General features: G+C 52.5%; 1 protein-coding gene across 5 annotated transcripts in view; it reads left to right on the plus strand.

The window, feature by feature from the left end:
- The first annotated feature begins 4,495 nt into the window (after positions 1–4,495).
- Positions 4,496–16,641, plus strand: part of Gprc5b (G protein-coupled receptor class C group 5 member B) — a 35,261-nt gene continuing 23,115 nt past the window's right edge. For 2 of the 5 annotated variants that reach the window (XM_041666845.1, XM_041666846.1), the window contains exons 1-2: positions 4,496–4,648; positions 15,515–16,545. In XM_041666845.1, the coding sequence (XP_041522779.1) occupies positions 15,540–16,545 (1,006 nt within the window). In that variant the 5' untranslated portion in view covers positions 4,496–4,648; positions 15,515–15,539. Of the gene's footprint in view, positions 4,649–6,159; positions 6,279–15,514; positions 16,546–16,641 lie in introns of those variants that run through there. The other 3 variants (XR_005975785.1, XR_005975786.1, XM_041666843.1) reach the window with 2 other exon arrangements.

The following is a 16,641-nucleotide window of genomic DNA, read 5'->3' on the forward strand; positions in this document are numbered from 1 at the left end:
CTGGCAGCTTCGGGGTATCGGTAAAAGTCCCCATGGTGGCATCACAGGGGACCACAAGGCCATGATCAGTTTGCTCATATGAGACATATGAGAGTTGACACAGGAGAGCCAAAGTAATTAGTTGCTGTACAATGACTGCAAGTCATTTGTGGAGATCGCTGGGGCCATCTTACTGGGGTAATTAAATCATCTAATATGTAATGTGTGGCAAAAGCCATAGGCTAAAGGCAAAAGAACCGATGGAAAAGTGCATCAATTGGTGATGTCTGTTATGGGCACAAAACAGTGGAACAGTAGCATCATCGTATCTACTGATGTATCTCAGGTCTGCTTGGTTGGTGCTCCTGGTTGCTCACTCCAAAGCTGAATCTGGAGATAAGCATGACAGGAAGTGGTCCATTTCTACTCCAGGGCTCAAAATCAAGTGTTGAAGTCCCCGGCCAACCTGGGCTTCTTTTTACCCAGCCAGGGTTCCCTGCAGGCCTGCAGTAGAAGGTCTCCACACAAGTTACCCTCCTTTAAAAATGTGGTAGCCCGAGAGCCAGATCTCACGTCCAGTCTTAAGCCTCCAGCAGTGCCTGGCACAGTGCAAACAGAGACTGTGCTTTGGTGTCCCAGCTGCCCAGACCTGGATAATCACACAAAAACTATATTAATTACAACACTGGCCAATGGCTCAAACATATGCCTAGCTAGCTCTTATGTCTTAAAAACCCATTTCTATTCATCTGTGTATTGCCACAAGGCTGTTGCTTACCGGTAAGCTTATGGCGTCTTTCTTCTTGGCGTCTGCCTGCCTCTGCCTTCTTTCTCCCTGCATTCAGTTTAGTTTTCCTGCCTACCTATATTCTGCCCTTCCATAGGCCAAAGCATATTTATTAAGCAATGGTAATAAAACATATTCATACCATACAGAGGGGAATCCCACATCAGCACAGACTCCAGTATTTAACAGATATTGCAGTCCTGTGTCCAGAATAATTACAGGGGCACTGAATTAATTATTTTTCTATTGCTTTGATAAAATACCGTGACCAAGAGGCTTAAAGAAAAGCAGTTTGTTTGGCTTCTGATTCCAGAGGATGGGATGGTGGGAAGGGTGTAGCCACGAGACCAGGAAGCTTAGGGATCCTATCTCAACTGTACACAGGAAGCAGAGGGGACAAACCGAAAGTGGGGTGAGACTGTAAGCTCTCAAATCTGACCCCCATCTTCCTCCATCAGGGAAAACCTTCTAAGGTTCCATATCTTCCTCCAATGAGCACAAACAACAGGGAAACATGTAGGAAACGTGAGGACGCTTCTCATCCGAACACAAAAGGCCCTGAAAACATCTCTCGACCCCACCCCACCTTTAAGACACTTATCCACGGAGCATCTTGATGTTTCCAGAAATATCACCTGCAAGAGAGTGAAACATAGCTAGCTAGATTAGAGTCCTGCCTCTGCCCCAAGCACCACTCAGACTTCTAGGAAGCCCCCAGCTTTCTAAGCCTCTGCTTCTCACACGCAAGACACAGACAATTCCAGAAATCCTATGGCTAAAGCAAAATGTCCACAGGAAATAGATGGAGGACTTCGCAGCCACGAGCCACAAATCCATCTGGGAGGTGATCTACTGACTTGCAGAGTAAAGAGCATGCTCAATGCCCTGGCACAAGACGGACAGGCCTTACACAGGAAGGCAAATCTGGACTTTAATTATTCTATCACTCAACAGATGCTTGGTGAGACGTGCCTCTCCCTGTGTGGGAAGACTAGCACAGATGAACATGGGACAAGGATGAACATGGCACATGAAGTGCCCACACCCCACTCCCCGGAGACAGAGTCTAACTCTTCTTTATGTAGCTATGTCACTGAGGGTAACTTTGAATCTCAGATCCTCCTGCCCCCCGTCTCCTGGGTGCTTATGCAGTGCCGGGGATCAAACCTGGGACTTCCTGCATGTTAGGCAAGCTCCTCATCCCTAAGGTACAGCTCCTTGAGGAATGCTTCTGCATGGAGATGCACTGTGCATCTATAGCCACTAGCCATGTACTGCTCATGTGACACAAAAATAGATTTAAACTGAAAGCTCAGTAGCACGGTGGTAGTAGTCCACGGGAATGTGCTCAAGGCCCGGACAGAGCGGACTTGGGCTCAGCCTGGTGGGACACACCAACAGACAAAGCCTCACAGACCGAGTGTCCCTGGGAAGGCCCCAGCCCTTTTCATTTTTGAGATAAGTTAAGCCAGTGGAGCTACTTGGTTTTGGGGGTTATTTATTTTTATATGATTAACATTTTATATGTTTAACTGAATACATCTTTTTTATTGTTCTTATTGAGCTATACATTTTTCTCCCTTCCCTCCCTTCCTCTCCTCTCCCCTCCCCTTCTACTCTCTCCCATGGTCCCCGTGCTCTCAATTTACTCAGGAGATCTTGTCTTTTTCTAGTTCCCATGAAGATTAGATCCATGTATGTCTCTCTTTTGGTCCTCTTGGTTGTCTAGGTTCTCTGGGCTTGTGAACTGTAGGCTGGTTTTCTTTGCTTTATGTCTAAAAGCCACTTATGAGTGAGTGCATTTGTTTGATGAGCCTGCAGTGGGCTGAGCATTTGAGAGCCTAACTCCCTAGCCCAGTGGTTCTCAACCTGCGGATTGTGACCCTTTGGGGTTGAAACAATCCCTTCACAGCAGCTGTATACCTGATATCCTGCATATCAGAGATTTACATTACAATTCACAACAGCAGAAAAATTACACTGATGGAGTAGCAACGCAAATGATTTTATGGTTGGGGGTCACCACAACATGCGGTATTAAGGGGTCACAGTATCAGGAAGGTTGAGAACCACTTCTCTAGACAGACTTCACTCTTAGGAGGTCCCAGTGCCCCCAGAGCTGTTCTCTCCAAGGTGGTAGATCCAGCAATCTCTCTGGGAACTTGAGGCTCCTCTGGTATGCTACTGGACATTATAAATGACACCAACTGGACCACTGGGCCATGAAACCAGATGTTGTTCATCCCACACTGAACTGGGCTTTCTAAGGCCAGGCACCTATGAAAAGAACTTTACAATGTGTTCCAGGCATACACCAGCAAACATGTATTAAAACAATCTGGGTTTCACAGAGGAAGGAACATGTAGCAACGTTTAGAAGCAGTCGGTGCCAGTTCCACTAAGCACCACCAGGAGGCAGTGTCCATCCACGTTCCAGTTCCTCAGCCTGACCAGGACAGGCTTAGTAAACCCTTGTACTGCAAAACATTTAATGAGCGCCTACTGTGTACCAAGTACTGTTCTTGGCAAGGGGACACCTCTGTAAACTTGGGGGGAGGGCTCTGCCCTATAAATACGCCCCCTACATGTGTCCTTTAAAAAAAAAAAGGTATTCACCGAGACGTGTGGCCAAGCCACATTGCCTGACCCAGAGAAAACCGACTTGAAGAGCAGGATAGGGGACTTTCTGAGACTGGTGAGACGAAATGCGGGTATTCGAAAAGTTCATAATCCCCAGACACAGGGGCTACGACTACTTCTAAGAGGAGCGTTATTTCTGCAGCCACCTTTCTGTTCCCATTCCAGAGGGAGAGGGGTCGCGTCTTGGCGTCAACATCACTGGGCTTAGAGTGGGTGGCCTCACCTAAAGACCAAAGATGGGAGAAAAGGTGAGCGAGAATGCCAGCTTGCTGCTGCATGGGATGCTAAAGCGCGTCCCCTAGCCTAGGCAGTGCTGACCTCAGACAGCCGGGTGGGGATGTTCTATAGCCCCCCCCCCCCCTTCCATGCAAATCCCACGCCCGCCTTGTGGGCACCGGCGTTAACTGCCCTGAGCATCAGGTCACGCACAGAGACTGGGCTTTCTGTGGGTATGTGTCCCTGGGAGAGTGGCAGGTATGTGCCTACGTGAATGAAGTGTGAGAGACGGTGGCGATCGTGAACAGGGACCCCCACGTGAGTGGGTCACCGTGGTGAGGTTCATGTTTGGGATTGCCGAGGATACCGGTCCTGGATTCAGTGTGCGCAATGAGAAAAGGGAGGGCTGGAGCGGGGTGGAAGGCGCGGAATGTGATCGGTGGGGACCTGCATCATACCGAGGCTTTGGTGACTTTAAAACGCGTGCAGACTCTGAGAATCTGAGCTCAGGACTCTCTTCCGGTATGTGTGGCGAGTGCCCCTCTACGACCCCCGTGGGAATATTGTGTTGTATGTGGCTGAGTGAGAATATTTCTGCACACAGATCAACCTGAGCAATTGAACGACTGGACTCTTACCAGGGAGACGATGACTTCGAATTGGGGACACCGGAGGTTTGTTTGGAGGTGGAAGGCGTTTCTGCGGTCGGAACAAGCCGGGAGACTGGGGTTGCGGCTGCCTGCGGCTGGTCCTGGGCAAAGCAGAGCAGAGCAGAGCAGAGCAGAGCCGCAGAGCCGGCCCGGGAGGGACCTGGTGGGCGGGGCCTACCAGAGGGGCGGGGCTTCGGCTGCTGCAGCGCGGGCCGGGCCAGGGGGCGCCTCGCGCTGCCGCTGCTCGAAAGGACGGTGCAGTGAGGCGGGCTCGGCTGGCGGGCGTGCGCGGAGCGGGGGCCGCGGGCGCGCTGCAGAGATGTGACTCGGGCCCAGGGCCAGCAGGAGCGTCGGCGCTGCGGGGCCGCGAGGGTCGGTAAGTGCCAAGCAGCGCGGGCGCGGGGAGGGCGCTGCAAGGACCCCAGAAACTTTTCCCGCCGTGGGCTTGTGAAGATCCAGAGGGGTCCGAGGCTCATGCTTTTTCTGTTCTCCCTCCTCGGGGTACATCTGCATGGAACGCTGTGGGTGTTCGGGTGAGGGGTGCCACAGTGCGGTGGGAGAGGAGCCGCAGAAGGCTGACAGAGAGCAAGGGTTTGGGGACCTTTATCTGAGGGGGGGGTGTCCATGGACCAGATAGAGAGCCAAAGCTCTGAGTAGGGTCTGGGGTGACGACAGACGATAGGCAGTTGGGAGTAAAGGGGAGTCCGACCCTGTGCTAGTGACCCCTGTGAGAGGCGTCGCAGTCAGGTTTCAGGGTCCAGGCGGGGAGCGGGGCGGGGGTGCTGGCCATGAACTACGCAGACTTGGCCTGGGGAAAGGGCCGACCTTTGGGGACGTGCAACCTCACCTGCCGCAGGGTCTGGGGGACCCAACTTGCAACCCGCAGTGGCCGCGCACTCTTGGAAAAGGGCGCAAGAGGGTGGGCACCACAGGGAGGAAATCTGGGGCTGGGAAACAAATAGTAGGCTGGAAATCCAGGGGCGGCTGCATACGGTTAAGGGGGAGAATTTCTGTCCCAGGCGAGGGCACTTGGGCCTCTAAGGGAGGCAGCCTGGCTAGAGGTAAGGACTACCCGGTGCAGCGACCCCTCTTTCTGGGGGACTGCACAAGGATCCTACACATTTAGAGGACCGGGTGGGAGAGGCAAGCCCAGAAGAGGAGCCCGCACCCCGCCTTAGCGAGCCGTAGCTGGTTAAAAGCTTTGGATCAGCCCACCGACCTTGTCCCAGAGGACGCCCCAGAACATAGGGCTCGTCCCCCTGTTCCTGCTCCGCCAGACCCAGGCCTAGCCTATTCCCCACCCCCCCGTCCCCTTCTTCTGTTCGCCAAGGGGGCGGCTCTTTGGAACAGGGACAAAGGCCCCGGGAGTGTGGCGGGCACCACCGTCCCCGCCTGGGGCCCCAGCACACGCGCCGCATCGGCCGCCCGAGTGCGCCGGGGTGGGGGCACCTGAGCAGCGTCCAGAAAGCTCTGGGGGTCCCCACAAAGACCAGAGAATGCGAGAGAGGCTAAACATACCCACCACCACCGCAGTACTTAGAACGTTACTTCCTAAGTTTCTTCGGTGGGCTCTCGGGGCTTTGGGAATAACCACACTTGGAGTTAAACTACATGCAAATAGCATGTAAATAGAATGCAAATTGGCATCTGTTGGTTGGAAATGCTCCTCCCGGCTAGTTTTCTATCTCGACTGTGAACATTGTTTGCCTGATCCCTTGCTTCTACGTCTGAAAAGGGCCAGCTGAGTTGAAAGGAGGAAAGATGGGAGGGGAAGGGGTTGCAGTTTGGGACCCGGGCAGTAAGAAGAGAGCTTTCTTTATACAGACTCTAATCCTTGCTGGGTTTGTTTGTTTGCTTGCTTGCTTGCTTGCTTGCTTTTCGATACATGTGGTGGACACAACCGAGTGCTGAAGAAATAACTTGTATAAAATGAATAGATCAAGATTGGGGCGGAAGCGGGGACGCGAGACCGCAGAGAAGTGGATGAAGAAACGCTAATTGAGCAAGTAAATACCACCCCATATAACACCTGCTGGGACAGGGCTGCCTGGAAAATGAAGTGAACAGGGCTTGTGGTGCGTGAGGCGACGTCTGCGGAATGGCATTTTTTGAGTGGACCCCAGCGGGGGGGGGGGGCTCCACTTAGAGGGCGATTTGGGGGCAAAGGGCATCCAGGCTGCAGAAGCTTGGAGGTGGGAATGAGCTTGGAGGAAGAGACACAAAGACCATTGTAGCCAGTGTGGGGGCGGATTTGTGGATAGGCGAGTGGGGACCAGAGGCGCTAGACAGATCCTGGTCTCTGGAGTCATGAAAAGGCATTTAGAATTTATTCTGTTCGGGGCCACTGGATCCTTGGAGGGTTCTCAGCAGGAGGCCACGGGGTGTGATTTTTAAAAGTTCCCTTGACCTCCACAAGGAGACAGACGGCAAGCAGCTCCCTTCCTTCCGCTGGCAGGGATGCTGTGTGGTGCAGGGAGTCCCGGCTAAGGATCGCTATGGATCCAGCCTGGGTCAAATGCTCTGAGCCCGAGAGAGCCTTGTGAGCTAATTGGAGGAGTGACTTGAGTTTTTAAAGATCCACCTCTTACTTCTAGACTGTTCTTATCTACCCTAGGGAGCCCCCCACCCAGGGTCCAAGACCTGTGTCGCAGCAGTTTTGAGCTAACTGGGGATTCCGAGTTAGTCACGCTCTCGCCTCAGAACTGCACCCAGAGAAGGAGGTTCAAGCAGCCTAGGCTGCAATTTGCATTTAAATGATTGCTTTTATTTACCGGCTCGCAGCTGCTTTGCATATTCATGGCTCACAGGGCTGACGTTCCTGCTGCACTAAGTTACTAACCTTAGAGGGTCTGTAAAGTTGAGAGCCCCAAAGAGGGCAGTGTCTAGGCAGCCCGGGGTAATGAAAATGATGACACTGTCTAACTTGGAAAAGATATGAGAGGGAGGCAGAGACAGTTTGGGTCTGGGAAAGAGTTTAGTGTCAGGAAACCTTGTAATGGTTTAACCCAGCCAAGCAGGAAACACCTCAGCTCCAGAGGAGTGGGCTGGGACAGAGTGAAATGCTGGGGCTCAAGAGAGATTGGCTTCCAGACTCAATCTGGACTTCTGCCAGACATGGGGCCAGGACTGGGGTACAGTTGTAAGGCCTGAGGTCAGGAGCTGGGAGGAAAATATGGATTCCTAGCTTGGTCTGTAGATTCCATGAAGCCGCTGGCCGGGCGGCTTGACCTCATTGCCTTCACAGTCCCAAAAGGACAATGGGACTCTTGAGCAAGCACCTCCTGCTTCCTCTGGGCAAAGGGCTTTTCCCGTGGATCTCGTTCAAGCAGCACAACCATCTCTGCCTTACCGAGGAGGAGACTGGGGTTTGCAGAGGTTAGGGAACACCGCAGTCACAAGTTCTACTGGCCCACCCTCCCGCTGGGACCTTGGAATCTGAGGAGAGTGTGAACTGCTGCAGGTATTCAGCCAGGTCCTGAGCTGTGACCTATGCTGAAGCTGGGAGCCCCCCACCCCCAGACACACACACCTGCTCATTTTGTCATTTTGTCCTTTTGTGTGTGTGTATGCTGGTTCAAATTCTGCCCTCCTGCACTGTTGTGGCAGGAAGAATGATCTCTTTGGAACCTTGCTCTTAGCTGCAGGGCTAAGGGAGGCTGTTCAGAAGGGTTTCAGGGCAGTTTGGGACATTTTGTTTTCCATCCCTATGGGGGAGACCAAAGGGAAGGGATTCTACCTCCCAGGAGAAGGCCCAGTGTGTGGTCTCTGGCAGCCTTGGCTCTGACTACTTAATAGCCAGGGCTGGTTTCAGGGTCACTGGCCTGGTTCAACCTTGACTGTGAGGCTCACGCTCAGGGCTCCAGTTCCCATTCAAAAGCTTGTCTCCTTCCCACCACCTCCAGGACCTGTTGGCTTTGGCATATGATAGGGGAGACTGGAAACCAGTGGTAGATAAACAGATGGGAGAGCCCCCTCGTGATTCCATCTCCATGGCAACAGCCCCTCCTAGAAAATCCCCAGAAGATGAATTTACCCCTGCAGACAGTGGAACATTTACGTTAGCTAGTGTCCTACACCCTGTAGGACATGTAAGTGTGTATGTTCATGTGTGTACGATAGTAGATCCTCCTGTGTGTGTGCACGAGAGTGTGCATCCATGTTTGCTTATGGCTGTGTGTACATATGGGGGCCAGAGGTTGACATTTGGTGTTGGAGATTCTTTGTCATTTTATTTATTGAGGCGGGGTCTCATAGTGAACCCTGAACTTGCCAGTTCAGCTAGTCTAGCCAGCCAGCCAGCTTGCCCCAGGTAACCAATCTTCACCTACTGGGATTACAGCCCTGCATTAGGGAAACCCAACTTTTAGGGGATCTGAAGTTTTGGTCTTCACACTTGCTGGGCAAACACTTTACCCACCTGGCCACTGCACAGCCCCCACCTCCTGTTTGAGACTGAACTCAGATTTGAGATCCTCCTGCATCAGCTTCTCGGATGCTGGGATTACAGGAGAATGCCACCATACCCACTTCCAGTAGTTATCTCAGTCCTCACCACCACCCTGTGATGGAGGGGCTGTTATTACCTTCACTTTACAAATGAAGAAACTGAGGCAAGAGAAGTTAAACCAGACTAGCAAGTGGTCCAGGATAGGACTTTTATTATCTTATTTATCGATTTGGACAATGCTGGGGGGTGAGACCTACAGGCATGCGCCTACTGGACTAGTCTCCAGCCCCAGGGTAGGATTTGGAACTGGGGAGTCTGGCTCTGGCAGGGTCCTGACCGCCCTGCTCACATTGAGTCCCACAGAGTCCTCAGCAGTTTCTGCGGGGCCAGCGCTTAAGACAGTGAAAGAGACTGTTTCTCCGGACCAATGTGGGATGGAGTGGGATGTGTATGGTGTAGCATATGTGTGGTGTGTGTGGTATGCTGTCTGCGTGTGGTGTTTATGGTGCTTGGGGGAGTTGTTTTGCAGGGTATTTAAGAACATGGGGTGAGTCACATTTCTGAGTGCCTGGCTGGCAGCAGAGGTAATTAGTATGGGAGCCGAGGCCTCTGCATTCATCCCCATTTATCCTTTCCTCCTTTTGAGGAGCCGCTGCCCTCACCCATGGGTTTGTTGCCACGTATTCATCCGGCCCAGGCAGCCCTGCCTTGAGGCTGCCTCAGAACCTCTAATCTGTATTGTTCCACTGGGGGATCAGAGGTGGGAGGCAGCAGGTGGCTGATTGAACAGGGTGGGGCTTACCTGACAAGGGGCACTTTAGATGGAAGGGGGTAGTGCCTGCCTGGGCCTCCTGCTCTGTGTCCTCTCTCATCCAGCACATCCAGTGCTGAGTGTGGCCTGTAGGGCTGGGATACTCCAAGAGTCAACTTCCAGTTAAGCCTCTCAGACCCACTGTTTCCTCTTGTATAGAGGAAAATGTTAGCACATTTTTATGGGCCACGTGAGAGAGCTTGTATGGTAAGTTTCATTCATTCAGGGACTGAAGGGCAGAACAGAGCAGATGAGGGTGTGGGGTGATGGTGGGTGGAGGGGAACAGACCCAAGAGGTAAATAAAATAGGGGACAACTGGACTGCAGGGACCTGAGTTCGGATCCCGTGGCCGTGCACATCTCTAGCCCCAGTGCTGGGGGTTAGATAGAGGTAGATCCCAGCGGCTTGCTGGGCAGACAGTCTAGTGGGATGGATTCAGTGAGGCCCAGGCTCAGAGAGAGGCCCTGTCTCAGAAAATGGGACCAGTGATAGAGAACGATACCCAAAGTCAACGCCAGGCCAAGGGTGTCTGCTTGGGAGAGGACAACAGTATAAACACGTACACACACACATACATACACACACACACACACATACACACACACGCACACACACACACACACACACATACATGCTTGTGACCCATGTCACAACAGAGTCCAGGGTCGAAAGTACTGGCCTAGTGTGTAGTGGGGGCAGGGAGGACCTCTTGAAGATAAATCATCCAGCAAAAGTCACCAGTGACTCTCTATGAGTTCTCGACAATAAGAGGCTTGTTTGCCTCGGGCTCTGCTTTTCTGGCAGCATGTGTCCTTGGCCAAGCATCTCCTGGCCCAGTCCTGTGTAGCATCGTCCTGTGAAATGGAAACACTTTAGCGCTCACCCCTAGGAGTATTCTGTAGATTCTGTGTCTGTTTTTTGAGTTAAGGTTACCCAGTGGTAGCTCAGGCTGGACTAGAAGTCACTATATAGCTCAAGGTGGCTATGATCCTCTAACCCCAGCCTCCCAAATGCCAGGATGACGGGCCTGTACAACCCTAGCTACCTCCCTTTGGCAGATCCTTGGATGTTACTGTATGTTCCGGGGAGCCCAGTGAGCAGTTACTATAGTTGTCAGTGTGACAGAAATAGGACCCCCCTGGAAATCCTAGATGAGCTAGTGGCCTTGGCTTCAGGGTAACCCCTTCCCCTCATCCTATACACGGTTCTGTGGACTTGGGTGGCCACAACCCAGCATCTTCCTTAGAGCCAATAGTCACCAGCTTGAGGCAACTGGGCTCTCTCCTCGGGTGACTGGCAATGCTTGGCTTCATCTATATGCCTAGATATGGGTCAAGAAGGGGCCATTCCTTCTAGGTTTTTGAGAACCTGTTGGCAAGTGACAGAAACCCAGGTCAAATTGGTGTCATTCACACTATGTAGTTAATTGGTTGCTGGTACCAGACATGGCTGAATCCAGCCGCCTTTCAATGGATTAGGATTCAAGCCCATCTCCTAGCTGATCCTGTGGGTCAGTCAGTCTTACCCTCAGACAGGTTCTCCTTGGGAGAGAGATCTGTCCTCTCCCGTGACAAGACTCTAACCTTCTAACTTATCAATTCCATCTCAAAGAGAAGACGTCCCTCCAGTGAATGTCAAACCCTCCTGCCGATTCAAACCACAGACCTGTTTATGATGCCATCAGTTCAGCCAGAGAGGACTGACGTCCAGATTGGCCAAGCCTGAGCTGGTGCTGCCTGAGCTACAATTTTAATTATTTTTCCTGTTGCTGTGAGAATAGACCCTGAGGAAAAGAACTTAAGAGGAGAAAGGGTTTACCTCAGGTCACAGCTGGAGGGTTCAGTCCGTCAGGGCAGAGGAGTCAAGGCTACAGGATCTTGAGGCAGCTGGTCGCATTGCATCCACAGTCAGGAGGCCAAGGGAGATGAATGCTTTCACTCGGGTCCCTTTCTCCTCCTGCGATCCAGGACCCCAGCTTACTGCACAGTGTGGGTCTGCGCAGCTCAGCTAACCTAATCCTGATAATCCCTCACAGCCACGTCCAGGGGCTTGTCACCCGGGTGAGTCTAGAGTCTGTCAAGCTGATGTTAACCATCGCAGCTACATTTCTTGACACACAAGGTAAATGATCAAAATGAAGAGATGATTCGTGGGTCTCGCCTCATCCTGATGGGGGTGGCACAGTAGTGGCCGTGTACAACTGCATCGGTTCTTCTCATGGCCTCAGGCCAGGCCCTGCTTCATCGTGACAAGGATGGCATGGCCGTGGCTGTGTATGGCCTAAGTTCCTCCCTTGGCCTTAGACCAGACTCTGCTGTGGCTTCTAAAAGCCAGACCGTTAACTATCAAAGGTCCCTACTTCCACTCCTAAAGACCCCTTGATCTTTAAAATAACTCCACCACCTGGGGACGTTGCCCTCTTAATTCATACCAGACCCCCAGCTGGGAGCTAGGACTTAAAGTAACTCTCCAAAAGGAAATTGGAAGCTCTTTGCAGAAATGAGAGAAGCCGCTGCTGTAACCAGACCACAGCCCTTGAAGGAGAAAGGAGCATTACCTGTGGCCGCGAAAGCAGAGAGCCTGAGAGGGTCCATCTGCTGTGACCGAAAGGAAGCGGAAACTACAGGCCTGGCCGTGGACTACAAGAACACTGCACAGTCTCAGAAATGTGGGCGCTGTCTTGGTGTTAGCCCTTTCTGGTTGGGGTAGACAGGAGAGACAGGAAGCATGCAAGAAGAGCTGAGGAAACTGAGCCTCGGTCTACAGCCAGGCTCAGAAGGAGGAGCTTTGCCAGAAAGAGTGGCTAGCCACACCTAAAAAAAAACCAAGTCCTGCAAGCAAGACGGTGAGATATAGGCCCGACCAAGACTTGGTGGGGTTTCTGGTGTCTTCCATTGGTTCTGACCTTGATGTCTAAAATCAGCCTTCCTCAGCCTTGGTACCATGGACTTAACTGACCTACGTCATTCTCTTCGGTGGAGACTGCTATTCACATTGTAGGCCTGGTCTCTGCTCCACAGATGCCCATTCTTGTGACATCCAAAACTGCCCCTGGTTGAGAACCATCGGTCAAAGGGTGTGTAGGTGAGAGATGGCAAGGGGGGGGCATTGTTTCAGCCCCAGAAGCATCTTCCCAAACGTCATTTCCTCACCTCCAGGGGAAGATGGGATTGGTTATAAACTAGAGAGAGTCCCTTGAGTGTGTTGCTGAGAACTCTCCTAATGGGGGTTCACTCTGGAGACCCTCCCCACCTTGTTGTGGACCAACGGCAGCTTGTCCTGTCCCATCTTGTTCTTAAATTTTGGTTCATAGCATGTTTCCCAGCCTTGCTTAGCGGCTCTGTTCAGAATGATGTCTCTCCAAAGTGTACCTCGTACCATGTTCCTTGGGGTGCACATACACACACGGGGGCTGCAAGGGCTCTACCCTGTGGGTCCCAAGGATCCAAGGTTCTCAGACTTGGCGGCATTGGCAACAAGCACCCTGACCAACTGAGCTCTCTAGCACAGTTTAGAAATATCAAGAGAGAAGTATTTTCATTTCTTGGGGTTCAAGTGGTCAATGTAAAAGGCCACAGTTGAATAAATGACTGCACAGGGACTTGCCGAAGGGGCCTCCGTGGCACTACTACATCTAGACTACAAGTCGGTGGCCAATATCTGGGGTGTATCCCCACCTCTATATTTACCTCAGTGGGGGGAATCTTGTTTAAGGAGCCCCTCCACCCAAGTACATTCTTTTGTAATGTGCCTTCTCTCTGTAAGCGCAGCAGACCAACCCACCCCACCGCCATTTTCTACAGCATCCATTATTTATAGGGTCGATGGCCTGAAGGCCAGGGAGGGACCCAGGATGCACAAGGGATCTCTCTAAAGGAGAGGAGGAGAGAGGTGGTCAATACTGCATTTACTTAAGGGAAGCCCCAGGGATGTCTGGCGTTGTGCTGTGGGGTGACTGGTTACAGACCTACACACAGGTGGAATTACAACCCCAAACTAGCTTAACATGACTAGGAATGAGTCTGGGGCACAGCTGTGCAGACGTGGCTTCTTGAAGGCCCACTTAGAAGCAAGGAGCTGGTGCCCGTGGGGTAAAGAGCAATCTGGATGCACGGCTCTTGTTCTGTGGGGATTTCCCAAGTCCCTGCTTTGTGCCAGATGCTGTCTGCTAATACTGGCATCTTCACCAGCAATCCTTTGTGGGTGCATTTGTGCCCCTCACCCAGGAGATATTTGGCCGCGGATAGAAGCTGGGTTGGTGAGACGCATTCCTATGATACATAGGATATCCTAAGGACAGGGGGTAAAAAAGACCTGTCAGGGATAGATGCCAGATGTGACAAGGTTGGGAAAGCAGAGTCTACTACTAAGAAGTAAAAGTGAGTAAAAGATACTGTCTCTGCCTCCCTGCCTGCCCCGACAGACAAAAACAAGGAGGAGAGGAGAAAGGGGAAGAGAAAGGAAACAAAGTAGGCAAAAAATGGCAGACTTGATTAGCGCTCTGCCTAACCGACCTTGGCGAAGTCTGAACTGACATGATGGTTCTTGAGGAGAGCTGGGGACGGGGAGTGGAGTGGAAGCATCTCTGCAGGACCAGGCCTAGTAACACTGGCCTACACTGCTGCTCAAGAGGCTGAGGCAGGAAACTCACCAGTGCGAGCCCGGCCTGGGCTGTGGTGAGTTCGAAGCCAGCTTGACCAAGGTAGTATAGCTCTACCTCAAACTGAAAATTTAAAAACAAACAAACAAACAAAAAAAAAAAAGTAAAGGGATCAGAGATGTAGCCCAGCTGCTGCCTAGCATGCATGAGGTCCCAGTTTAACAATTAAAGTAGAAAAAGAAAGTTAAAATAATAGGGATGTGTCTTAACGGGGAGACGAGACTGGGCCAGCACTGTCCTTGGGCATCTAGAGCACGTGGAAGAGGGGTGTGGCAGGCTGAACTCTGCCAGGACAGGGATAACAGGGGAGTTGGAAAGAATAGAGCCTCAGGAGATCTACGGGGGAGGAAGAAGTGTGAGGGGGACGGAGCCTGGAGAATTTCCTTCCGGATGAACAGGCACATTCGCAGGAAATGCTCCAGGATCCCTTAAATGCCAACGGCCCTGGGTGCCAGCATCTAGCTGATGTTCCAGGCCTTTCTGTGAAGGGCACCGTATTCACGCACAGCCTATGCCCATGCTCCGTGGACTTTTAGGTCACTTACAATACTTAATACAATGTCAACCCTTGTTGCGTCATGTTTAGGTGACAACAGAAAAATATCTGCACGTGTTCAGGACAGACAGACTCTTTTTCTTGAGTATTCTTCATCTGAGCTTGGTTGAATTTGTGGGTGCAGGGGACTTGGCTGGGCCCACAGGATGTACCCCATGTGTAAATCTGGGGGGGGGGTTCTCTCCCTCTGCTGAGAGCAGTGGCTTCCTGGAGTGTGGTTGTGTGCCCTGGGGTGAGTGTGAGAGCATGAAGACCCTGTTTTGTCACCTGAAAATGGAGGTCACAATGGGACCTGCTGCCTCATAGGGCATTATGAGGACTGGATGAGCCCAGGTTTTGGTCTAGAGTGAGTGCTCAGTAAATACTCCCCTTAGCCTTTGAGGACAAGGAAGAAATAAGGGGTGTTGCCCAGTCGAGTACCTGGCTGGTGGCTATCCCTTTAAAAACGCCTCTCGTCGCCTTACTTTGGGAGAGGCCAGATTTACAGACTACAGAGGGGTAGAGAGATTAGGTGAGTCTCCCTTCCATTGGCCCTCCAGCCACTGTTGATGGTGGCTCATGGCTACTAATCTGGGTCAGGGTTCAAGTGGGAGGCAGAGAGCCTGGGAAAGGGACCACAGCCACTGAGAAAATCGATGCCGTTATCTCAAAGGCCTGAAGGAGCCTTGAGGGCTGCCGGGTTTGACAAGAGGCAAGGCCTCTGGAAATCAGGAAAGTGGGGCCTTCCTGTGGATTGAGCTTTCTCCCCGCTTGTCCCCATTTTCTAGAATCTTCCTGGTGTCAGAGAGAAAGATGAGAACCCATCAAGTGTTCCCCCTGCCCCTGCTCCTGGTGATTGCCTCGGTGGCTTCAGAGAACGCCAGCACATCCCGGGGCTGTGGGTTGGACCTTCTCCCTCAGTACGTGTCCCTGTGCGACCTGGACGCCATCTGGGGCATCGTGGTGGAGGCAGTGGCCGGGGCGGGGGCCCTGATCACACTGCTCCTGATGCTCATCCTCTTGGTGAGACTGCCCTTTGTCAAGGACAAGGAGAAGAGGAGGCCCGTGTGTCTCCACTTCCTCTTCCTGCTGGGGACCCTGGGCCTCTTTGGACTGACATTTGCCTTCATCATTCGGATGGACGAGACAATCTGCTCCATCCGACGCTTCCTCTGGGGTGTCCTCTTCGCGCTCTGCTTTTCCTGTCTGCTAAGCCAGGCGTGGCGGGTGCGGAGGCTGGTGCGCCAGGGCACGAGCCCAGCCGGCTGGCAGCTAGTGAGCTTGGCACTGTGCCTGATGCTGGTGCAGGTCATCATTGCCACCGAGTGGCTGGTGCTGACCGTGCTGCGTGACACCAAGTCAGCCTGCGCCTACGAGCCCATGGATTTTGTGATGGCACTCATCTATGACATGGTGTTGCTGGTCATCACCCTGACACAGTCCCTCTTCACGCTGTGTGGCAAGTTCAGGCGGTGGAAGGTGAACGGAGCCTTCATCCTCATCACAACCTTCCTCTCTCTGCTCATCTGGGTGGTCTGGATGACCATGTACCTGTTCGGCAACTCGATCTTTAAGCAGGGAGATGCCTGGAGCGACCCCACCTTGGCCATCACCCTGGCAGCCAGTGGCTGGGTTTTTGTCATCTTCCACGCCATTCCGGAGATCCACTGCACCCTCCTCCCACCCCTGCAGGAGAACCCACCCAACTACTTTGACACCTCACAGCCCAGGATGCGGGAGACGGCGTTTGAGGAGGACATGCACCTGCCTCGAGCCTACATGGAGAACAAGGCCTTCTCAATGGATGAGCATAATGCAGGTAAAGTGGTCACTGCTGGGCCTGGGACAGTCCCCGGAAGGCCATAACCAGGGCAGATGCTCCCAGGCCCAGCGGCAGACTCGATGATCATGAATG

The sequence above is a fragment of the Microtus oregoni genome, unplaced genomic scaffold (assembly GCF_018167655.1).
Source record: "Microtus oregoni isolate MIOR12 unplaced genomic scaffold, Mior012 000016F_ref0000370, whole genome shotgun sequence".
In the NCBI taxonomy this organism is placed as follows: domain Eukaryota; kingdom Metazoa; phylum Chordata; class Mammalia; order Rodentia; family Cricetidae; genus Microtus; species Microtus oregoni.